Genomic DNA, 26,261 nt, shown 5'->3' with positions numbered 1-26,261 from the left:
TAAAATCAAATAGTAATAATATATTTTAGCTATGAATTTTGAGTTTACAAATTATTTTAAATGGTTGTTCTTTGACATTCTGCTAAATATACAGGACTTTACATTGATTTCTGTTTTTCATTCATCTGATTAAGTGTCCCCTCTACCTTTATGTACAATGAAAATTGAAAATGGAATTCGCCCCATCCTTTTCTTATTATTTAATGCTCACAGAATTATATTTATCATTGAAACTAAGAATAACTTAACTGTGAAGTGTACAGTCACCACTTTGGAATCTGAGTTACAAATGAAATTTGATTAGCTAGCCTGAGAAGATATAGCTAACCAGAAATTATTAGCTATAGAGTTAACAGTTTTATAGATTAGACAGTCTATAAGTGGCATGGTCTTTTTTTTTTTTAATTTAAAAACAGTAATATACATGCTCATTTTAGAAAATTAATATAAGCAAAAAAAAAAAAGAGTTCCTGTAAGACTGCCTTTAATAAATAACAACTGTTAAAACTTTGCTTATATCATTCTGGTTTTTTTTCCTATGCATTCAAATATTTTATATAAATGAATCATGATAGCAAGGCAGTGATTAAGAGCTCTGGTTCCAGAGTCTCCAGGCTTGGCAATGAATCTCAGCTTTACCACTTACTAAATGTGTGGCTTTCAGAACGTTACTTCACTTCTATAACCTTAATCATCTGTAAAATGAAAAATAATAATACTATTTGCCTCATAGGGTTGTTGTAAAGTTTAAATTTTAAAATGCATATACATCACTTACCACAGTGTTTGAAATATAAGAAACGATCACTAAATGTTAGCTATTGTTATGAAACTATATTTTAACCTATCTCATTCATTTAGTAACATTCTTTCTATGTCATGTACATCTTTATTTACATGTTTTTAAATTATCTTCTTCAACATTAATATCAGTTATTGTTCAGTATTCAAATTTGTGGGTATAGCATAGTTTTTTTCACCAGTCCCTATTTTGCATATTTTAGTTGTTACCTATTTCCTAGTTTTAAATATAATTCTGTGATAGTCTTCTGGAAGTGAAGTGTTTTAGAATCTTCTCTTAATTAAACTTAGCAACTTGTATTAATTCTACCTTTGTTGAAAGTATATGCCAAACTTTTAGGCCCATGGTTCCCATAATTCATATGGATATCAGGAAGAGATCATTTTTGCATCTTCATGAATTCAATTTAATGATATTCTGGAAGGAACAGTCTTTAGCATTTGCCTTTGACAGATTTACTGACAGATATTTAAAAAAATTATGGATCCAAAGTTGTTTGAAAAGTCAACAGTATTGAGTATATAAAAGTATTGCACTATCAGGCACCAAATATTGAGTATCAGCCCTAGTCTTCCACTTTATACCTTTGTTAGAACTAGTAAACCTCAGTTTCTATATCTGTAACATCATGATACTAAATTAGGTAGCCTCTAAAGTCCCTTCTAGACCTATAATTCTGTTCCTTTGCAATAAGTCTCTACACTGACTGAATAAATATTATCATTCTCTTTAGCCCTTCTCTCTGATATTATGTTAATATCCAATTAATGTAAAATAATTTACATTTATTTCAGCTTTTGCATTTCATGCTACTACATAAAGTTAAAGATTATGAAGTGAAAACGTTCTGACTTCATTTAAGATCTTTCTCATTTAGGTCAAGCTTTGTCTCTGTTAAGTGGAATATTGATTTCTCTTGGTATTCACTAGCATTTTGTTTAAGTTATAGGATGACAGGGAAGTGAGAACTGTAGAAATACAAGGAATAGTGAAATTAAGAATACTAGCTTTCAGTTAATTTAATATCTTTGATTCCTATAAACTTCTTTTTAAAGATTTGGGGTATGTTTTGTGTAAAAGCAGCTCAACAAAAGTAATCTGTGCCATCATTATTTCACCAGCAGAATTGATTAGATATAGCCATTATTCAAATCTATATAGTTAACGGGCCATGTCTCATTCATGACTTTAATAGACAACATATACCAAACTAAATTATTTTCTAGATCTTTATATTTTTAAATGATACATATTCTAAAATTGGCCATGTATTTTCTTGCCCAAAACTTCAGGATTATCTGCTCTCCCTTTTCATCCTACTTTCATTAAAGACAAAACACACATTAATTCAGAAATTCATTCAGTGAATATTTTTAGTGCATATTATGTCAAGTACTTTTGGGAATAGGTTTTGGGTCAAGTAGGTTTTGGGAATATAGCAATGCAAAGACTTACTAACCATGACCTCAAGGATCTTATGGCGGAGCAGATGTGAAAAAGAAAAAAAAAAAATTACAACAAATCTATCAAAGCTTTGATAGCCTAAAAGAGCTCTTCTAATCTTATAGGGGAAAAAAATGTACCCTCACAGAAATCTGTTAAAAATTTTGTAGTCAAATTGGTAACTATTTTTAAATTATAATCATCCATGCTATAATGAGCAGTGACATGAATATTCCTAGTCACACTAGTAGGAATATAAATTTGTATAACCTTGCAAGCAAACTATATATATAAAACATTTTTTGTGTTTTAACCAATCATATTATTTGCAGAAATTTTTCAATGGAAGTTATCAAAGAGGACATGAAAGACTTATGTACAAGATTATTTATCACAGCATTATTCATATTCATGAAAAATTAGAACCAACCTTAATGTCTATGGTTAAATAACTTATATAATAATATGTATCTATATGAGTTATTTATATAACCTAAAAAATCATATCTTTAAGAATATTTAATGACAAAGGAAAATGCTCAAAATAAAATATGTAGTTTAAAAAAGTAGTAAACAAAATTGCATAGGGATTAAATTACAGGTTATTTTATAATCTATATTATTTTTTAAACCAGAGAAGTGTAAGTTTTTTTTGGTTTGTTTTGTTATGTAGACAGGTTCTGGTAATGACGAGGATGGATGTCTTTTGCCTGCTTTTCAGATTTATGGCAAATCTTCATAAAGCTAACTATTTGTTTGTGTTTGTAACTCTGTTTATACCAGAGCATTTTTATATGCAGGCTAAGCCATTCTAAATCTTGCTGGATAAAAAATTGTATTTCAATGGAAGTTTGAAAATAAACTTTTTTCTATCTCCTACACAAATAATAAATAATTCTTAAAAACATACTAATTAAAACTTATCTATTTCAAAATGCCTAATAAATTTTTTATACCATACCTGTGATGGGCTTCATTATTTCTTTTTAGACAGATACGAAACTTGGGGAAAAAGAGCATGGATTGAATTATTCTCTGGCTAGTGGGCAGGAAATAACTTGCTTAAAAGTCTAATTTTGTATAGACTGTATTATTTTGGAATCAAAGCTATTATAGAAACTTAGGGATCAAAATTATAAATGTACAATAAAATATAAATAAATATTTGAAATGTTAATAAACCATTAGAAATCGGAGCCTTTAAAATAAAGGATCTCCTAAGTATAAAAATTTTTCATAAGTGGGTGGGGCAGTTGGTAGAGCTGTGACTTGCTACCAAGATTCTAATTTTTGACTTAATTCTTCATTATTCTTTGCAATATTTCCTTGAACTTCTCTATTCTTTTATTGGTTTGCCTTTCTCCAGAAATGCATTAGAGTGTTTATTTTTTCCTGACACACTTATAGAATTATTGCTTCTCTTACTTTCATTTCTTTCTTTCCTCTTTTTTACTTTGCCTTAATAAATCACAAATGAAACAGAATTGTTTTACAATGAAGTACCAGTTTTACTGAAAGGGCTGAAATATAGTGAATTGAAATATTAACCGGATCCCCACAAGAATTTCTTTATTTACAAGAGTTTGTTTAAATTTTGAGTTCTCAAGTAAAACTTTTTTAAAAACCTCCTTCTCCAGTCACAACTACCAGAAGCAATCTATAGCTGTACCAATATGTACTAAGTGATATTGGTTGGAAGAGAAACAATTTCTAAAAAAAAAAGTTTTCTTTCCTGTCACTGATACCCATACTTTAAAAAAGAAACTGGCATAATAAAATAGGATTAAAAATGTCTGTCTCTCAGGGTAGTTCTGAATGTAAGTCAGATAATTCTAAAAATAAAACAATTCAATCCCTAGGACAAACAGAATTTTTTTTAATCTGTACAATCTTAATCTAAATCAATACAAAATATATCAGGGGAGAAAAGGGGGAAATCTACATTAGTCATTCTATAATGAGAGCCCAATTTTAATGAAGAGACCTGAGAGCCAGAGAATCTAATATAAGCTATGCTTTTTTTATTGATATGTCTCCAAAAAGCTAATGGACCCCTCTAAGACCTGCGTTCTCTCTCCAATAAAACAAACACACAAAATATTAAACTTTTCTCACAGTTCTTCACCAGACATCTTGCAGCTAAAGAGATGTATTAATGCATACATCCAGCGATATGGGTGCCTACCTTAAGTGGCTTCTACACCCCCAAAATTCCTTGAAGTTTCATATTTTATTTCAAAAATCAATACAAAGTTGGATTTCTACTCCAAAATCTTGTTTTTGCCTTTAAAAAATATTACACTTACAACTACTTATTATTGGCAAGAGAGATGAGGGTGAGATGGAGTAATTTTCTACTTTGTTAATAATGGAAATAATTTTACAGTGAGCTCAGTTTTGGAGAACTGAGCTAAATCAAAGGGAATCAACAGTCCGTATTGTGTTAGCACCCAGGCCATTTCTTTTGTTGCATGATATATCTAAAATTCAAGCTCTAATTTAAAAAAGTGAATACAAATAGCAGTCATTTCACTACTTTAGTAACCACATCCTGGTAATTAATTCCTGAGGATAGATTACCCAGTAATTAATTCCTGAAGAAATATTCCCAGAATGTTGCAAAACAGGTGATATAGTGCAATCTTTTCAGACAATTTTTTTTTTTTTTTTTTTTTTTTTTACTTTTTTTTTTTGCGGTACGCGGGCCTTTCACTGTTGCGGCCTCTCCTGTTGCAGAGCATAGGCTCCGGACGCGCAGGCTCAGCAGCCATGGCTCACGGGCCCAGCCGCTCCGCGGCATGTGGGATCCTCCCAGACCGGGGCACGAACCTGCATCCCCTGCATGAGCAGGCGGACCCTCAACCACTGCACCACCAGGGAAGCCCTTTTCAGACAATTTTTAATGGATATCTTGTTAAATATATTTAGGCTGAGAGGCTGAATAGAAGATTGAAATGATTTTGATCCTCTGATTTATGTCTTTACAATCTCAGTAAAAATATTTATAAAAGGATTTCTTCAGGGTACAAAAATCATTAGTGATAATATTTTTTGTTTTGCAGGTAACATTTTAGTTTTCATATATCATTATTATAAACTAATAATCTCAACCAACCTGTTATCCCTACAATTCTTTACATCCAATTCTCAAACTTCATTTATATTGCAGTGATCTTATATGTAGTATAAACATTTGCAGTTTAGCCTCTCTTAGTTATTGATACAGAATGTTTATAGCCTCATAGAAAAATATGTATAAAATTAGCTAACAATGTGAGGCTTTTATAATTATCATGAAGAGTAAAGTTCATTTTATTCAAATGCTAATCTTTTGTGATTTCTTTTAAATTCCAATCAAAGAAAAATAGTAATCAGGTATCTGGATTAGCTGTGAATTTCTTTTATTTATACTACTCCATAATTGGTGATTAAGGGTTGACTAGCATAAATGAGAGCATTATGTCTTAAAATCTATCGATTTGACTTTTCTCTACAACTCAAATTTTAGTATATGTGACAAATCTTTTTCATGTTCTTTCTGAAGTTTTTCAATATTAGGGATAATTACCTATATCAGGAGCCACAAAAAATCACATGACACCTGATTTACAACCACTTGTGGCTTTGATAACCACATTGGTTTTCTAAAGTCTTCCTGTTACGATAGTTAAGGATTCACAAAATCAGATTTAAATACAGAAAATTGGTGTCAAGCATTGACAGATGAGCTGTCTGCTCCTAAAAGTCTTTGTGTAAATTGGTATATAGTCTGTTTTTCATGTTCAGAGTTCAATGGTGATTGTCTTTTCTCTTCTTATATTTCATTCTTTAAGCTTTTGTACTTGCACTTGCATTTGGAATTGAAATGATTTAGGAAAACTTTCATTCATACATTAATGTGGTAACATAAAATTTCCTCCATAAATGAGATAGACAAACAGACACACAGGGACATGTATACATATACATCCTATTATAAGCATCAGATTTTTTCCAACCCATTTATTTCCAGGCCTATTAAGGGAATACAGCTTTAAAGTAGAAACCAGGAATGGTGGTGGTCTTAGATTTGTCATTAATGTCCTGTGTAACCTTGAAGAAACTACCTCATGTTGCTGGACTTGATGTAATTTTAAGCTTTCCAGAAATAAAAGATAATGTAGAAAATGGTGTTCACTTGTTACTATATAACAATGCAGTTTCTAAAAGTTTTCAGAAAGCAGCATGAAACATTAGACTTTATATTTTTTTATAGAAAACTACGTTGTTTATAATCAAGATATTGTGTCAATTTAAAATGGAAAATAGCTTTTGATATAAAGATGTTCTCTGAAATCAAAGAAAATAGCATAAGAAAATGACTAAATAATATGAACTCACTGTCCATCCAGAGGCCCTTTCTTATAGACTGTTTCCATTCTAATTAGTATCCACTGTTTCTAAATTTAAGAACTCTGTTCAACCAAGAAGGGTAAGAATCAGTGATTATCTTTAGGGTACAAAATTTAATTAATGTTGAAGAATTAGTAAAAACTATTTATATCAAATAAAACCAAAAGTTGACAGAATTCTTATGGATCAAGATGCTTTTTTTCAAAGTGAAAATCCAATTTTCTCAGTATTATTCCTAAGCAATCTACTTATGCTATCAGAGATGTCCTAAAAGGGATAAGACAATCTATAGCCTGTCTCCAGAAACTATAATTTTGTAGCACGGTCAGATTTCTTATTTTTCCTGAGGACTTTAACACTGGGAATTTGGCATCACAATGATACTTCATCAGTTGTCTCCTAATACAAGCAAGAGAATCACAACTAACTTGAGCTATGCTGCTCTGAATGGAGACCGTTATTCTGCACATGTAGGAATCCATAATGTAAAAGCACTTGGTCTGAAGCTTCCTTCCAATCTCCCCCCTACTCTTTTTTAGTTTGACTTCCTCTTTAACCAAAATATTATTGTTACAGCTCTATTAAAAAACAAAGGGATTTCTAATTTATACCTAATCTAATAGGTATATTAGATTGGGTTTAGAATCTTCCTTTTCTCATTTACACAGTGAGGTGAAACAAATTTTTAAAATAGCAGCTTTACTTTTCTTTTTTTCCTATCTTACCCAAAAGGAAAAAATAACTGAAAACTTTGAGGGAGTAAATGTATCTAACTTTGGTCTGGCATTAAAATTTTCTGGTTGGGCAGCACAGTTGTTTAATTGGAATCTCAGTGACAGCTGAACAACCTCAATGCTTGGGTTAACAAGCAGAGGAGCTTCGTTCTGTCACCTGTCAAGAATGATGCTTGTCAGGACTGATCTTTCCACTTAAGGAACACTCATGTTTCTAGTCATAGCACTGATGTTTTCTGATATTACAATGGAATAGACACTAAAGGAGACAAAGTTTTCTGCATAGGTATATTTGTAATTCTTTGTTTTTCATAAGCCAAATGCAAATGTAACACTACTCCAGATACTGCTTCATGAGAAGTCCCCAAGATAACCAAAAGTAAGTGCCCATTTCCTCATCTTAGGAATAGTGTCATAACAAAGACTGAATTCTAGTGACCAACCTATCTGCAGAGCATGTCATATAGCCTCTGGGTTAGTTAACTCCTTGGCTTGGCCTCCTAAGATGTATCTCAAAGAGTCAATTGTTGTTTTTGCATGTATTATTTAGTAATGTTTAGAAAAATTTTTAAGTTCACTTTTTCTTTATTCTGTCTTTTTTACCCATCTTCCCTCATTGTAGCAAATTAGACGGCCGGATGAAAGCAAAGGAGTTGCTAGTAGAGTTGGATCCCTCAAAGTAAATATGTTTCTAACATTTTTTGGCAAGATTTCGTCTATAGCCTACACTTCTTCCTTTTTGGAGGGTGGTGGGAGGAAGGGGGCTTTTTCCATTTTTCACCATCCCATTTTGTTTTATTTTAATATTTTTATTGGCTGTTGGGTCATATTTTTTTTGTTTCAGCTACACATAGAGCAACCAGCTGAAGGCAAGCTGCCAAATAACTAGCTTTGAGTGGCACCACAAACAATAAAAAGGGCACTGCCTCATTACGGGTGCCTGTAATTTGGGGTTCTAGAGTAAACCGTTCCTCTGATTGATGTCACTGACTATGTGTTAAGTTCCTGTTACACAGAGAACTAATATTTATTTTCAGAATGTTATATGCCCTTTTTACTTTTTTTTGTTAAATGTTATTTTAGTGTCATTACCATTTGTAGTTCATTCCAGAAAATAATTATTATGAGTTAATAACATGTATATTTTATATATATGTATATATATATATATATATAATCTTAAGAATTAGAAAAGGAATTTCATATGATGCTAGCTAGTATAGGGGCTCACATATAGCTAATAGTAAGCACTCTTAATCCCCTTTGTTTTATTTGTTAAAAGTTAAAAAGTTTATATAACAATCAACAGAAACTGATATATATATATATATAAATGTTTGCCCATTTGTGTATGTGACCTACAAATACACCACTTAAAGATTTCTGATCTAATGGTCCCATTTGGTAGTTGTTAAATATCCATTTGGTCAATTTATCTTGGGCATTCGATACTCTAACATTTAATCACAATGAAAGGTAACTAAATTATCACCCTTAAGAGACATAGACATAGCCAATTAATCACTTTTAATGCTGCTACTATAAATGCAAGTTAGAAAATTTGCTGAATTTTAAAAATATGCAGAGAAATCTCCCTCAATATTAACCACTTCTTCTATCTCAGTCCCATTTGTCCTTACAGCAATAGTAACTGCTAAATTAATCAAAATGACATAATTCACTGTACTGGGATGTCCCAAAATTCAATAACTACTTTGAGGCTAATATTAAGTCATTTTAAAATTTTACACACCTCCAATTTATTTCCATTTAACAATTTATGAAGCACTGATTTCTGCACTCTTTCCTCTCCTTGCCTCTTCTGCCTTCTTAATTTTACTTTTTTGCTGTTGTTTATTTATCTGTGTGTGCACACACATGAGTGCACATGGATGAGGGTGTGTCTGTATGTTTGTGTCCTTTATTCCAAACAAGCCATCTTCTCTGTTCTCTAACACTGCTATATACTGGGTAGCATTTTTGTTGTTGTTGTTATTTCACTAAGAATAATCAGAGGGGATGGGAAGTGTCTATTATATACCTAATTCAGAAGCGAGGCAAGCTAAAATTATTTAGTCAGAAAAATATGACTTTATGTATCTTGATGATATATCAGTAGCATTCCTCACTGTCTACCTGTGAGGTATCATATTTTAATTTTTTTAAGGGAAGATAAATCCATTATTGTTGAGACTATGGATTATGACTCAGATTCAAGTGAAAAGGTGCAGATGGACATAACTTTTTGGAAATGACTGATAGTGAAATAGAGATAAAATGGCATCCATACTGCAGCACCATCTGTTATAAACTGGATTGTGTGTGCGAGTACACGTGTGTTTATCTCGAAGTTCAGCTTTTGGATGTGTAGAACTTCAAGTTGTGATTGTTTATTGTTTTTAAGTGTATATACAATATGATTATGTGTATACACATAAATATGTATAAGAACAAAATATACATTTTAGGGTTCAATCAGTTTATTTGAATATGGATGCAGCCTTAAATCAAAAAGTGTGTTTGGGAAAGGCAAATTTCATAATTTTTAAATGTCTTTATTCCATATTTCTACAAAATAGAAAATTTTAAAGTGAATCTCTAGGGGTTTATAAGGATAGTTAAGGTATTTATTTTCTCTAACACTTTGGGGAGAAAAGAGCCTTTAATTAAAATAAAATATTCTCTTCCTAGTCACGGTTTATTGAGCATGTATTCTTGCGCTATACAAAGATCTTTGATGTTTTGAAATGTTTGCCAAAGGCAGTGAGAAATGTATAATGCTATGATTTATTTTTAAAAGGAAAAAGGAAAACTGAAAAGAGACCAAGTTGCTTTTTCAATTCATTTTCTGATGTTTACATGTAGCTCCATCGAAAGCTGGAGGAGCTCAGAGATCACCTAGAAGGCAATGTGAAAGGATACTCTCTCAGAGTAAATGTACGATTTCACCCGGTGATTTTTTTTTTTTTTTTTTACCTAAACTTCTGCTGACTGGTAATTCCAAATCTGATTGGTTTGTCCTCTCATCTCCATCTTTTTTACTTTCTGTCTCTTTTCTCCCTATCTCTTTCTTTTTTTTCTAACTGCAGCTTCATGCTCACATTTATGAAAGAAAGATTAAATCGGCATAGAAGACCTTTAAGCCACACTAACATTGCATTTGATTTAATAGCATTCTGGCTCCAGTGCAAATTAAAACCTTTTTTTTTTTTCAAAATCTGTGTTTCTTATACAATTGTATAATTTTCTGACGATCGTTTTATGAGACTTCATTTGGAGCTTTTCCATTTACTGTGTCTTCTGTCCCTTGTTGGATGTGTCAGCAGGATTATAAATTATGGGCTGGATCCAAGTGATAGAGCCTTGATGTTTCAGTTTCAGTTGTCAAGGAAGATATTCAGTGTTAGAGTCTCATTATAGGTAATCTGGCAAGTAGATACATCTATTCTGAGTTAATAGACGTCTCTTAACTCAGACTCTTTGGGAATAACTATAAGATATCATTTTTTGTCTAAAAATAAGAAAATTAGGCAGTAAGAATCTTCACTATGAACACTATTATGTAACATCTTACAAATACTTGAGATAATGGCTAATATACCCAGGACAACACTGAAGGAGAACAATACCTTATAGCCACTCAATACTGTACATACGTCATATAGGCATACTAACAATTGTATTTTTTGTGACTGATAGTTCAGACTCAGAATGCTTGGTCCTTCTCCTGAATATATCTTTTCAAGATAAATGGAATTAAAATCTCTAAAATGGTACATGGTATAAATATGGTAGAAGAAAAGCTAAAATATTACAGTAAATAATTACTGGCTCTATTTAACCTTGACCTCCTATTTCTGAGGCTTTAAAAAAAAGTTCCTATGAAACTTAGCCCTGGTTTACTTCTCCCGAGATTATTGTCATACATTTAATTCATATTGCTATAATAATTTTGTTATGAAGGATAGAATAAAAAATAATAGTGTTATGATAATTCTCTGGTTTCTCAGCTTTGTTTTTAATTATATACTATGTGTATTTTGTATATCTCGTCATTAAATTTCTGTTGACTAAAGTTCAAAGTTTTTTATTAATATCAGTCTTTAAATTCTGATAACTAAACAGAAAAGGAAATTAATACACGTCTCATTTTTCTACTTCTTTCTTTTGAGCCAGTCCTTCTTTTCAGTCATATTCTTAGAGAATTTGAAAAATTACCCACAATCATCCCCAGAATCTATCCCACTGTTTTAAAAAAAATAAAAAAGATTAGTATGAATTTTATGATTAAATCAGTCTAGATATATCTGGATATCATTCTAGAAACTCCTAAAAAGATTCTGATAATGTGTGTTTTTAGTGCCACACTCTTCCCTAACCAGTCATAAAAAATGATATTATTTTTCTTTCAGTGAAACCAAGACCAGAAAGTTGAAACTTGCTAAGATCTATATGATAGGGAGTTTGTGTTAGATTAGGGTTAAACTGAAATCTCTGTGCTTTGGAAATTGGTTTTCTCATGCCACTCTTCAATTTCTTTTTTTCAATACCTGTACTGCGTGGTGGAGTACATAATAACTAGTCTCGGTGTCTTCATCTTTTGTTTCATTTCACTGGGTCACACTTTGTTCTGATTATCCTTCTTCTAAAAAGATTGAATATAAGGTGTATCCTTCTAAGATTCCTGTTAACTAGAAAAGTACAGAAGAACAAAAAATATATTGTCAAAAGGCAAATAATAGTATTTTCTCTACAGAGTTCAGCTAGCAAAAGACACAAATCAAAATCTTAGCTGAGGGCTTCCCTGGTGGCGCAGTGGTTGAGAGTCCACCTGCCGATGCAGTCCGGGAAGATCCCACATGCCGCGGAGCGGCTAGGCCTGTGAGCCATGGCCGCTGGGCCTGCGCATCCAGAGCCTGTGCTCCGCAACGGGAGAGGCCACAGCAGTGAGAGGCCCGCGTACCGCAAAAAAAAAAAAAAAATCTTAGCTGAATGTTCAGTGTCTCTCCTTCCCTTTAATTCTTATTGCCCCAGAATGCCTTAAAATATGCCTTGTATATTAAAAATTGTTGCTTAGAAGCAGAATAAAGTTATTCTAAGTACCATACGCTGTATAAATAGATTTCGTTTCTAAAATGAGATAAATTGGCATATAGTGACCATTCCATTTTGTGAAAATTTATTGTAGGTGTCCACACAGAAGAGCAAGTATATGAATGCCTTTTAATTCATTGAACATCGCTAAATAGTTCAATAAGATGACAGGTTCAGAACCATGTTGCCACTTAAATATCTTATAGTTGAAGAAGGTGAGACATCATTCAGAAGTTTGGGATGAGAATTTAATTAAATTATTCATGTTTCAATTGGTATCATCTATATGATGTATTATTTTTTAGAGGACCTGCATTTTTATTTATTACTTATAATCAATGATATAAAGTAGACTTTTATTAAGAGGTAATTTTTAGAACAGTATTAAATTTTATTTATTTCTCATATGAAAACATACTTTTTAATTTTACATGGACTCTTCTATAGCAAAAAGTAGGATGCATTCGATTCTTGAATTCTCAGTTAAGAATGTATCATCTTTTTCTGTACTTTATACAAAACTGAAGTATTCTGAACCCTAAATGAGTTTTTAGTAATTTTCATCTTGTACCTAAACACAGTTTGCCTAATTTAACTACTGCAAAAGTAACTACAAATCCTTAGATTGATACTGTGCTGAGAACAATGATTGAAGAATAAAACCACATAAAGGAAAAAATTAATTTTCCATGTAATCTAATGTATGAATCTAGTAGGAAGTATATAAATCAGACAGAGAAAGACAAATACTGTATGATATCACTTATATGTGGAATCTGAAAAATACAACAAACTAGTGAGTACAAAAAAAGAAGCCAACTCACAGATATAGAGAACAAACTAATGGTTACAAGTGGGGAAAGGGAAGGGGAAGGGGCAGCCTAGGGTTTAGGGATTAAAAGGTACAAACTATTACATATAAAGCTACAAGGATATATTGTACAACACAGAGAATATAGTCAATAGTTTATAATAACTGTAAATGAAGTGTAACCTTTAAAATTATGGCTCACTATACTGTACACCTGTATTTACATGGTATTGTACATCAACTATACTTCAATAAACAATTAATTAAAAAGTAATGCAGACAGATGATAATTGGAAAACATAAGATAATGCAAATGAATTCCTTTAAGTAATGTACATCAAGGTAAATTTATAAAATTGAAGTTAATTCATTAAAGAGCAATAGGGCCCTGGGAAGCTTGAATGTTAAAACATTCAGAAAAAAAGTAGATAAGTACTCATGAAATAAAGACAAAAAGAAAAGAAAGGAGATGAATAAAAATACCTCAAAGCCACAAATTTTTTATTTTCACTCAGTCTATGTAATATGATGATACATTTCCATTCAGCTACAAATATATACAGGTAGGTTTGGGGTAATCAAATATGTTAATTTTTTAAAGGCTTTAGCAAACAGTAAAAGGGAAGGTGACTTATGAAGACAGATTATTGACACATAAGTGAACTAAGAAGAAAGGTGATGAAGTAGAAGGAATATGATAATTATAAGTACCTGCTATGCTAACACAAAAAAGGGATGGTGTTATCTAAAGTGGAAAAAGTTAAGGGAGGAGTTATCACTTGACTATATTTTTATTAAGTTTAAGAAAAATGTTTGAATCAAGCCAGAAAGTAATATCTTTTGAAGTGTAGTTTTTAAATGTTTAATAATTTCCTGAGTGCCAAAATAAGACTGGTGTGAAATGGGGTAATACAAATAATGAATTAGATGGTTGTGATTTTATGTCTTTCAAGATCAGTGTCTTCATTCCAGCTTTAGTTCTAAACTAACTCATCTTATATTGTTGATGAATTGTCTGTGGGTTTTTTGCACTTTTTTATTAATTAAATTAATGCTATAACTCAGGGGTCAGCAAACTACAGCCCTTGGGCTAAATCCTGTTTCTCTTTTGTGGGCCCGTGAGCTGGGAATGATTTTTGCAGTTTTAAATGCTGTGGGGGAAATCAAAAGAATATCATTTTGTGACGTGTGGAAAATTATATGAAATTCAAATTTCAGTGTCCCAAAAATAAAGTTTTATTGAAACACAGCCATACTCTTTCATTTGCATATAATCTGTAGTTGCTTTTGCAGTACAACAGCAGTTGAATAGTTATAACAAAGACCGTATGGCACATAAAGCCTAAAATACTTACTATCTGACTGTTTACAAAAAAGTTTGCTGACACCTGCTAAAACTGGTTAGTGTGTCAAGGCAACATTGACAAAGAAATTATTATAATAGAGATTGTGTGAAATTATCATCGTTTTACAAACTGAGAAAAGGAGAGCTGCTTATTTTTTCTGAGGATGGTTTCGGATCATTCTGCATGGAAGCATGCACTTAAAAGAGTTGATCCCCTGAAATTTTCTACCTTTATGTTTTTATTCTTCCTTTTTGCACTGTTTATTCTGTGCTCTTCGCATGCCAGGCACACAAGGTAAACTCACTATGGAATTACATTAAACCCTTCAAATATAGAACTATCATATGGATAAAGTATCGATTATAAATTCCTCTTCTTTGGGGAGCCCCTTACAGAGATTTAAAGATAAATTCCACTGTTGCTCTTTAAACTTATTTAAATATTTAAATGTGTTTTTAGAGTATTTTTATTTAAAAATAAAAATGTGTTTTTAGAGTATTTTTGCTGTACACATTGTATTTTTCTGTTTATTACTTCCTTGCATCTTAATAAAGATATTTCCCCTGAAAACCACAATCAACTTTTGATTTCTGCTAAATTTCCTACTTGACCTCACCTAAAATCATACCTTCTATAGGAAATTTCGTACAACTAAGAAAGACACCCTGAAGTGATCAAGTAATACATCATATCTTAATATAGCACTTAAAAATCTGAAAGTGTCTACATTGAATCAGCCTACTTTGACTGAGGTGAGGAAGAACTACTGGAACATTAGTCCTTAGATGAATAATCTTTTGGTAGCTTTTAAATGAGTAAAGATCAATTTGTTTATGTACTCTACTTTCTTTAAGCAAATTTCAGTGTTTTTTGGTTCTTGTATGTAGAACATTGAGCCTCCTGAGTCTTTCTTGTTTGACATTTTGGCATTTACTCATATTAATAATATGTGTCTTCTGCTTTGAACCATCTATTACTTATAAAATCGCCTGCAGTAGCCTAAGACATCATTTGGAGTGGAAGTGACACATCTGTGAGGTGTTTAATGCTTACTGTGGAATTGCCTTCTCAGAATTGACATTAAGACAATAGGGTACTAGTAAAAGATCTCCTTGACAAGTAAATTTCCCTAGTAATTAAAAATGGAAAAGTGAGGGGAAAAAAAAGACAAGACTCAAACTATTTTGAAAGATAAAGTTTTTCACTTTTATGGGTATAGTTATAGGAACAGACCAAACATGCAGAGGAAGGCTTTCTTAGAACTAGTATCCCGCTAAAGAAAATCAGATATGTATGTGGTTGAAAGATTTAATTTCTTAATATGTATAGAATTGATCATATTTTAGAAACTACCTCATAGTAACTCATTAAGTGGCAGTGATACATTTTATCACAAATCTTTGTGATGGTAAGTGTAAAACCTTCTGAATATTATTTCACACAATTCAGTTTTTGAGGATAGAAGAAAAAGATTTTGTATATTCACTTATTCAGTAAGTCATTATTGAGTGCCTACTATATTCCGCTCTGCTGGGTGCTGGAAATACGCTTAAAGAACAGATCAGATAATAAGGACATTTCTGATTTCTCCACTGTGCCATCTTCTTCTTTACCTTATTTCCCTACCCTAACTTTGTATTTTGGAACTTCCTGAAGAATTTCTAACTAGAAAATGCATACTTGAATATTTAGCTCACATGGCATTCTGACAACATAGTGAAAGAAGAGGCCACAAAATTGAATGTGGCAGTGTGACAACCTAGAAAGTAAGAACAGGCCAGGAAATTATCAAGTGAAAGTCATGAAGATTAAACATGGTTTTAAGTATAAAATAGTTATCGCAAAAAAATCAATGAAACATTCTGATAAAAGACAGGTCTGGAGAAGAGTTTTGTGGTTAAGTTTTTTAAATATCTTTTTGGTGTTGCTACTGGCTTACTTGTTTATTTAGATTCAGTAATACTGAATGGATTCAGTAATGAGAATGAAATAGTAGGAACAGGAAATTAGAATCAGAATATTGATCTGGCTTTGGTGCCCTCTTTAAAGAGTAATATGAAAATGTACAATAGAGTCATTCTATAAATAATCTCACATGTAGTTTGCTAGTGTTAAGACTGAGATCAGTGTGGTACCATAGGAAAAAGTGACCAGTGTTCCACTTTCCTGTTAACCTTAAATGAGCGTCTTCTGAGCAAGATCATACCAGATTCTGATCTGGAGAGCCATCTCCATCATGGATCTTTTTTTTAAGCCAGGTATTTTTTTATCACAAAGTTCTCCTCAAATAGTATGAACCTTGAGATTTCAAGCTCAAGTGTCTCTTTATAAGGCTGTTTTATTATCTGGCAAATGTGTTGGTGATGGAACCTTCTAAACTTCTGAGACCCTTACTGTGCTATCATTTCCTCTTTAACAGTGTTTTCTTTTCCCCACTGCAAAACCAGGCTCAGCTTCCCTCGCGCTTATCTACCTATAGTGTATCTGAGGTATACTTTGCACATAGTTTATTTACATGGTCAACAACATGCTCGCCCTCACCATTTTTCTTATTTTATTTTCCTTTTGCCTTAATTTATTTTGCCTTGCACTTTGCACTTGGCTGAAAGAGATGAAGGGACCAAAGGGGAAAAGTTAGCTGTTTTATGGGGAAATTTCTATATTTTCATACAGCACTTTTTTCTGAGTAACTTTTTTTTGGCAGTCACTGTATCAAATTGAAATGGTTAAAGCCCAAACAGCCAACTTAATTGTTGCCACCACCTTAATTCCATAAAGATTCCTTTGAACTGGGTAATTTGTTGTTAAACTCATGTTGGCTAACGGCAAAGATTCCAGTTTGCAGAGCTGTATAGGTCTGTCTCTGGTAGCTGAAGATTTACATTAAATTAGTAACAATCCTGTCCCATTAACCATAGACAGAGGAAAGCCTCCAAATTGATTATTAAATGAAAATTTAATATGATTCCCCTATTTTTATGTAAAATAGAAGATTCACTCCCTTTTAAATAACTGATTAGGTTACTCAGGAAAATAGTCTCCTTGATACTTGTATAAGGTTCTTAAAATCTAGAAAAGCTTACCACTCATGAGATTCATGTTCTTTTAACAGAATACTTTACATCAACTTTGACCTATGTTATTTGCCTTTTCAGAGGTTTAATTTCTTATTCTTATGGTGTTAAACCATAGCATAAGTGGGTTTTCTGGTTGTGTAAACCAGGGGTCCCTGAAATATCACTAATAGGCTCTGAATATCCTTTAAGTCTACTATTCAAAGCAGGGGCACTATTGAATAGCTAAGAGAAAAGAGTGTATGCACCTCAAAATATGACTAGTAAATAACAGGACTTTAATAGCCTGTGAATTTTAAGATCTTAATTTTTTTACTTTACAGACATATTTCTACACATATTTACTTTGTGCAGGCAACTTTAGCTACTATGCGTAGTCCGGTATTGTCAGTGTAATTCTGATCACAGAAATATTATCTCTGAATTTCATGCAAAAAACAGAAAGATGGCACTGTCTAAAATACCAGGTAAATGTATGTAGAACCACAGGCAGAATATCATCTTCTGACTTTAAAACTTCATAAAAAGCCTTGAAAGGAATAGCATTGCTAAACCTGTAGCTTCACAAAGTTGAACTTATTGAGTCAATAGAATTAAAGCCATCTTCTTTAATTTTTTCCTTTGCAAGTTGCAGCTGTTACAAATTTTTTTTTCCTCTAAAACTGATTTTGTGGAGAATTGATTTCTTCTTGAAATGTGTGTTTGTAGGGAGAAACGAAGTAATGAAAGGGAAATGAATTAACTTGTGATATTAGCAAAGACTTTTGAAAGAGAAGATTGGTATCATCTCATCACCGCATTTTCCACAGGTCTTTTCTTAATACCCCAGGATTATGATTCCCAATGTAAAAAATATATAACCCATTTCTTTCTGCCACTTCATCCAGGCAATTCTCCATTTCCCATGAGAGTGTTTAAGAAGTTTACCATTGGCATCATCTCCAATCACAGCCTACAGCATCCATCAGGGTATTACTTTCTCTGTGACAGCATGTTTGCAGGAGGGCTCTCAGGTTGGAATGCGGAAATGGTTTCTGGGGAGTCGAGATTGTGGCCTTTTCTCCATAGCACTCAGCTCTTAAATGAACTCTGGCTTCACCTGGGTGTGTTTCTTTCATTGTGACACATGAGCTTTAGTTACTTGTCATGAAGTGTGTTTCTCCTTTTGTCATCTGTGGTAGGGTTTCTATATTTTATACTCAGTGCCACATTTCTGTGGACTCCATAGGTGGTGTTTATGTTTAATTTTTGAAGCTGTAATGACCGATACAGTGAAGAACTCCTTAGGGAATCTAACATTCATGATGTCCTCTTTACAGAAATAACCTTGCATAATTGTTTCCTGTTTCATTTTAAATTGGTAAATGATTGTTTCACAAAATTTAGACTATAAGCCTTAACAGTTAGAATTTCAAGGAATGTTCTCATGTTTCTATTTTTCATATGGAAGCCTCTTCTTATTTATTTTATAGCATCACTATGGAAGTAGCCAAACCTTCCATGTTTGGCTTCTCTTCGTTCCCTCACATTTACATCATTTTCATTTATCTCCACTGCTGAAGAAATAAATTCTCCACTCCCTGATGTAGCACACTGATTTTACCAATTTCATGTCACTATCTTCTGTGACGTTCATGAGACCAAAATAATAAGCCTTGTTCAAAAATTAATCTATCCATGAGATGTACAAAAACAAGATCATTTCTAACCTTACCTGGCTCAGCAAATGTTACTCCATGTAGTTGACAGCCCCTTTGTAAAAAATACAATTCTCTTACTATGTGACAAGCTCTATGTTTGACATCTTATTTATCTTATCTCAGTCTTCACTACAGCTCTGTTTGGAGAAGATATTATTGTCATCCTCATTTTGCAGATGAGGAAACTGAAGCTCAAAGAGGTTAGAGGGCTTCCCTGGTGGCGCAGTGGTTGAGAGTCTGCCTGCCGATGCAGGGGACACGGGTTCGTGCCGCGGTCCAGGAAGATCGCACATGCCGCGGAGCGGCTGGGCCCGTGAGCCATGGCCGCTGAGCCTGCGCGTCCGGAGACTGTGCTCCGCAGCGGGAGAGGCCACAACAGTGAGAGGCCCGCCTACCGCCAAAAAAAAAAAAAAAAAAAAAAAAAAAGAGGTTAGATACCTTGCCCAAAGTCGTAAAATCTGCCAAGTGAGTAGCAGAAAATTGTTTTGTCTTAAAAACCATGCTTTTCACTTTTCAGGAGTTATTAAAAGTCGTCAGCTCTCTGAATGGCATGTGGTAGTCTTGTGTTTTCACAGTACCTGGTTCAGGTTGATTATATAGTTTTGGATTTTATCTTATGAAAGGATACAGGTGTTTCTATAAGATATGAAACTTTAATTCAAGGAAATATTAGAAAGACATTCCTTTGTGTAATTTATTATTCTTATTCTCATATTTAGTCATTTAATAAATATTTATTGATCACCTACTATGCCTTTCTTAAATATAATCTTCTAGCTATTTCTTGATCTTTGGAATTGGCTTCACATTTAGAGTGTATAAAATATCATGAATGTAATGAGATCAATGGCTCAGGTTGTACACTAATCATCCCTTCAAGCCAAGTTAAAAAAAAGCTGGGGGTTGGGGGAACAGGGGAACTCACCTTCCATATCTCTAACTAATCTTCAACTTTGTTCCAACAGTGTTCATTTTTTAAAATCCTTTGAAAAAATTGCTTCAGAATTCCCTTAGCTTAAACCAAAGCCAGAAATAGTACTATCTCTTGGTAGAAATAGTGTTCTTTCTGACTTATTTGAAAAGCTGGAGTGTATACTAGATATGTCTTTTATGATTTGTAACAGTATCTAAACAACAACAACAACAAAATTAATAAACATTGAACCTTTTGAAATCTTGTTTTTAATGTCTTAGATTTCCCAGTAGCAAGATTGATTTAGATAATTTGAGATTTTGAAGCTAAATTCATTTTTCCTGTTCAGTGGACAGAGACTGAAACTTAATTATATTTTTACTTAATGCTTAAGGACGTTTAGGGGACTTCCCTGGAGGTCTGTACTTCCACTGCAGGGGGCACCAGTTCGATCCCTGGTTGGGGAACTAAGATCCCAAACACAGTGTGGCCAAAAAAAAAAAAGAACTTTTACCTTTAACTTTTAAAGAAAAGGAGGCATTTTTAAATTGTAACATGCAAAACAGTTGCCATTTGAACTCTTAACCCACTATTAGCACACCAATTCTAATCTAAACAAACCTTGATTGACTGACAATTTTGAGCTTATACAAATGGAAGTTTTAGTTGAATTGCAGATAGGAGATTCAAGAAAGGAAGGAAAGGAATAAAACTTGACTTTAAGCACTGTAGCATTTCCTGTTTCAAAAGGAAAAATAGGACCGATTTTTAGAACCAACAGGGCCACAAAATGTTTAAGCTGGAGGAAACTGTAATAAAATATTCATAAAATGAATATACTGCGAGATAATCACATAAGATTTTCTACTTTACAAAATCTCACTTAGAAAATCTTTATTTCTTATTTATTTCAATATAGTTGTCTGGGATGTTCCACGTTCCTTTCACTCTTATCTGAATTATTTTCATGCTGTTTCTATATAATAGTTGGAAATTTGGAGATAGTGTAAAGAGATCTGTTAGAAATGTATCTTTTGAAAACACTGCAACTACTCTACCAAGTTTCTTAACTCATACCTCTTTTTGGAATCTTTAAAAATGAATTGGGGAACCGCAGCCCCGAGCGCAGAGGGCGATGAGGCTGGCGCCAATGACCAGCGATTCGCAGCGGGAGCGCGGCCTGGAGGGGCTGGCCTAGCTGGGGCTCGTGGCCCTGTGTCGTCTGGTTGCGACGTGGGTCCTGTGCACGCTGTGGGGCCGCAGCCACCGGGCGGTGAGGGCCCGAGGGGCCGGGAAGCGAGCCGGGGACCCCAGGCGGGTGTGGGCATCGTGTCCACAGCCAGCGTCCCCGAAGCCACGCTCGGGCCATGATCACTCGGTGAAGCTGCGCTGCGACACCGCGGCCGACTTCTTCCCGCGCTGTGAGGAACTGTGCGCGCTGCAGGGCTCGGTGCCTCTGCCCGCCTTGCACGCTTCCCTGCGGGAGGCCCTGCTGGACTTAACACCGACCGCCTCCGCGGGGTGGACTGGGCGCCGCTCCTGAGCACCCTCTGCCCTTGATCTGTATCCAGAGCTTCTTCCAGCCATGGCTGAGCAAGACAGTTATTTGTCAAGGTGTAAAGAACTCTATCACTCTTCAGACAGTAAACTTCACGGGGTGTAATCTGACATGGCAGGGAGCAGATCACATGGCCAAGATCTTAAAGTATCAGACTACCAGAAGGCATGAAGAAACCTGGGCTGAGAGTCTTCGTTCCAGGAGACCTGATCTTGACTGTATGGCTGGTTTGAGGCGCATCACTCTGAACTGCAGTTTGCTCATTGGTGACCTGGGTGCAAGTGCTTTTGCAGAATCTCTTAGGATTTGTGGCTTGGAGTACCAGTGGGTAACTTCTCCATCGGTGAAGGAACCATCCAAAGCTGCTAGACAGAAAAAGAGAACTATAATTTTGGGAAGTGGTCAAAAAGGAAAAGCTACTATTAGAATTGTGGAGCCCCAGAATAGAAGCAAGATGAATATTCCATTCCACATTGGCAACACCAAAGGAGATGATGCTTTAGAAGAAAGATTTCTCGACAAAGCTCTTGAACTCAGTATGATCTCCCTGAAAGGGCATAGCTCGAGAGAGGCTATATTCATCTGTGTTAATCACTGCTCTGTTTCCTGAACATGCCTATAAAACATACTGAAGAAGGATGCCTGAAATTTGACTTTTAGAAATTAAAACTCAAGTTAAAAAGTGAGTGACGAGCTTCCCTGGTGGCGCAGTGGTTGAGAGTCCGCCTGCCGATGCAGAGGACACAGGTTCGTGCCCCGGTCCAGGAAGATCCCACATGCCGCAGAGCGGCTGGGCCCGTGAGCCATGGCCGCTGAGCCTGCGCGTCCGGAGCCTGTGCTCCGCAACGGGAGAGGCCACAACAGTGAGAGGCCCGCGTACCGCAAAAAAAAAAAAAAAAACTTTGCACCAACAATGGCTAAGAATGAAAGGAACTCAGACCTGAATATTTTTTCCCTTGTCAAGCACAGAGAATATGGGAAAAAATGAAATTGGGAAATTGTTTTGCCCCTCGTCCTTTCCTCCTTTTTGGTCAGTTACCTTAGTCGTCCACCTCACTTTGTATTTCTAGCCTGGCTTCAGAAAGACCTGAATTTGATGAACTACACACTGTTGGAGTAGTAGATTGCTAGAAGGAACCAAGATCCAGACGACCTTAAATGGCATCTTCATGGAATTATATTCAAGAAGGATGGTCCAGCCAATTTCCTCACTACCATTGTGAAGGGAGTTCCCTGTTCCTAAGAAAATGGACCTATGTCCGACTGACACAGAAGATGGAGATTTATCCCAGTGCATTTATATGTGTATATATATTAAAATTATATATATATATATATATATAATGCCTAATGGAAATATCTCAGATGGTCTATTTTGTGTTTTTTCTTTAATTTTACTTATAAAATTGTAACCATTTTTTAACTCAAAAGAGGAGAACCTTAAAAATTAATTAAAAACACATTCTCAGTAGTCTAAGGTTCAGAGCGACTTGGCAGAGAAAATTCCTGAATGGTTAGATAACAGTGCTGGTATGCTTGGCTATTGTAACACTTTACATTTGAGTTTCTCTTCCTTGAAATTACAAGAACTATATGACTCAAGATAAAGATTGATAATTAGGAATATTCTACTTGCTTTTTATATAGCCCATTGAAGAACATTTTGATTAATTATTTGGAAGTCATAGGAAGGTACCTTCATGATCTAATTTTGGAACAAGTAGTGTTACAACACAAAGCTATGACTTAAAAAGGAAATTTGAAATAAAAAAACAATTGGAATATATAAATTGTTTGGGTCAAAATAAGAAAATTAAGTACATATTTCTCTCTGACATCCAAATAAGTGACCAGCCATAAAGATAGTGGGAAAGCACATGACTTTCTCTTTGACAGGGATATTTGATACATATAATCAAAACATTCTTGGAAAAGAATTGAAACGAATTGGTTGATAATTTTTGACGAAAGACAATGGGTACTTCTTTCTACTTGGCCATACATTCTTAAATTTCCATTATAAAAAAGATTTTTGAAACACATTATTGTAGTTGACACTAATGAATTTCTGCTTATCCTCATATATTGCCTCATATACTCAGGTCGTTTGAAATACAAAAGAGGGTCATCAATGGAAATAAGAAATGAGAATTCTAAAGTTTAAGATGAGGAAATATTAATGCTGTTAATATAAGCAGGTGAGTTCCCCTGCTCACCATCCTCCCCCCAGCTTTTCTTAACTTGGCTTGAAGGAATGAACAATAGTGTACAACATGAGCCATTGATCTCATTACATTCATAATATTTTACACATTCTAAACGTGAAGCCAATTCCAAAGATCAAGAAATATTAATGCATAGATAACAAGTTTAGGAAGTTTTTGAGGTAAGTGTCTTAAAACTAAAATATAAACTATATATATCTCTCTTTGAGAGAGAGAGGAGATAGAGATATATTGTCTTGGTCCAAACACAGGTTGGAAAAGAATTTCCAGACACAAAGCAGAATGTAAAGAAGGTAGAATTCATTAGAGGGAAGGGTTGCTGCCAGAACAGTGGGGCCGACTTCCTAGTAGTTTGGGAGAGTCGAGCCCGAACATGCACTATTGATCAGGTTTTATAACCAGAAAACAAAAGAATGGTCTGAGGTGAAAATTTCATTTACTGATTGTTCGAGGCACATATACCTTCCTTCTATAGGGTGGGAGTGGGACAGGCCAGACTCCTTTCCTTATTTGGGACAGGTCCCATTGCCCAGGTGGGCTCAGGAATTTCGTAACCATCACAACATGGTGGGGAGGGTGATTAAGAGTCCAGTAAGGGGTGTAACGCTTAAACATATTCAGGCAGGGTCGTCCTTTGTCCTTGAAGCATCATTGTTCTTGGAGCACCACATATATCTAGATAGATACATACATAGATAGATAGATAGGTAGGTAGGTAGGTAGGTAGGTAGGTAGATTGGTAAAAATCTGCTTATGTGGAAATCTAGCTTTATACAAATAGATTAGCTTATTGTCATGATGTTATCATTTTTCCTCTGCCATAGAGAATTTACAAATACAATAGGTTAATTAGAGTTATCGATAGTTAAAGCCCAAATAAATGTTAGCTTGTTAGAATATACACTAAAGTGACATAGCTCACTTGCATTCATACTTATATTTCCAGCTGTTGTTTGAATGTTTTTTTATGATTTCAAACTTAGTATATCCAACTTCTATCTAAATCCCTTCTATCATGTTCTTAAAGTTTCTTAGATCATGTTCTTAAAGTTTCCCATCATAGAAATCTTCTAGTTATTTTTTACCCTTCCTTATTTTTCGTCTTTAACAGTATGCCATTAAATTTTGTCATTTTTGTTATTTCTTCCTTTGAATTATTCTTACTTCTAATACATACAATGAACTTTGTAGCCAGATCTACTTTCAAATTCTGGCTTTAGTAAGACAAGTAATGAACTTGGTGTGTCATATAGAAGTCACTCAAAAAATATTTGGGAACGATGAGTAACTGTTTAAACAAATAAATCAATCAACTTTTCAAAGGTTTATACAAATTTCAGCATCTGAGTGTCAGGAAGAATTGATAATTTATGTAAAATCTAGTAGAGTACCTGGGATATAGTAAGGATTAAATAAACATAAGTTTCTATTTTAAGCCCTAATCACCTCAGACTTAGATTACAATAGTAGCTAAATAATTGGATTCCCTTTGTATAGTCCTTCTTCCCTCTAATGGCAGACTAATCTTCCTAAGCACTACTTTAATTCCTTTTAGTTCCCTGATTGAAAAAGCTGTAATAGCCTACCTCTGAGTTGTTGTATCAAGAGTAGATGCCTCTCTGCCTCTCTTTCAAAGTCCTTCATACTTTGGCCAGCCACTGTTTATCTAGTAGTATTCTCTAGTGACCAACTCCTCCCAGTTTGCCTAGGACTTCCCTCACTTTAGCACTGAAGTACCATGTCCTGGGACTGTCCCAGTTTTAAAACTGAAAGTTCTGCATCCCAGGAACCCCCTTAGTCCCTGGCAAACAAGGACCGTTGACCACTTACTCCCTATCATATGCCTACCACTCCAGTCAGGGTGAACCTTCTTGTCATATTATGTTCCTTCTTTCTTGTTGGCCGTTATGTGTGCTAGCCTGTCTCCCTGAAATGCCCTCCTCCACTTCATAGCTCCAGTCCATACTCCTCCAGAAAGCTTCCTCTACCAACTCCCATTCATCCTAATAATCCTATCAAGGGAATTTCAATTGTGCCTCTAAACCGTATTACCCTATATTGTTTTTCCTTTTGCCTATTTGACTGTTTTTCTGCTATTCCTTACATGTTGATGATCAACTTGATTAATTCCCAAATTCTCTTGATTTCATTTCTCACTACATATCTACA

At 34.2% G+C, this 26,261-nt stretch overlaps 1 protein-coding gene across 6 annotated transcripts in view; it reads left to right on the top strand.

Moving 5' to 3' along the window:
* The window catches only part of GPHN (gephyrin), a 627,058-nt gene that overhangs the window by 394,646 nt on the left and 206,151 nt on the right, over positions 1-26,261 (top strand). For 2 of the 6 annotated variants that reach the window (XM_082648864.1, XM_082648863.1), the window contains 2 exons: positions 7,994-8,050; positions 10,237-10,308. The exons of 2 other annotated variants lie outside the window; for them this stretch is intronic. In XM_082648864.1, coding sequence (XP_082504990.1) covers positions 7,994-8,050; positions 10,237-10,308 — 129 coding nt within the window. The remainder of the gene's footprint in view (positions 1-7,993; positions 8,051-10,236; positions 10,309-26,261) is intronic. 2 more of the 6 variants (XM_082648860.1, XM_082648859.1) reach the window with 1 other exon arrangement.

This window comes from Grampus griseus (genome assembly GCF_964374135.1).
Source record: "Grampus griseus genome assembly, chromosome: 2".
Classification (NCBI taxonomy): domain Eukaryota; kingdom Metazoa; phylum Chordata; class Mammalia; order Artiodactyla; family Delphinidae; genus Grampus; species Grampus griseus.
Note: the sequence above shows the minus strand (reverse complement) of the source record. Positions and strands in the feature narration are given on the sequence as shown.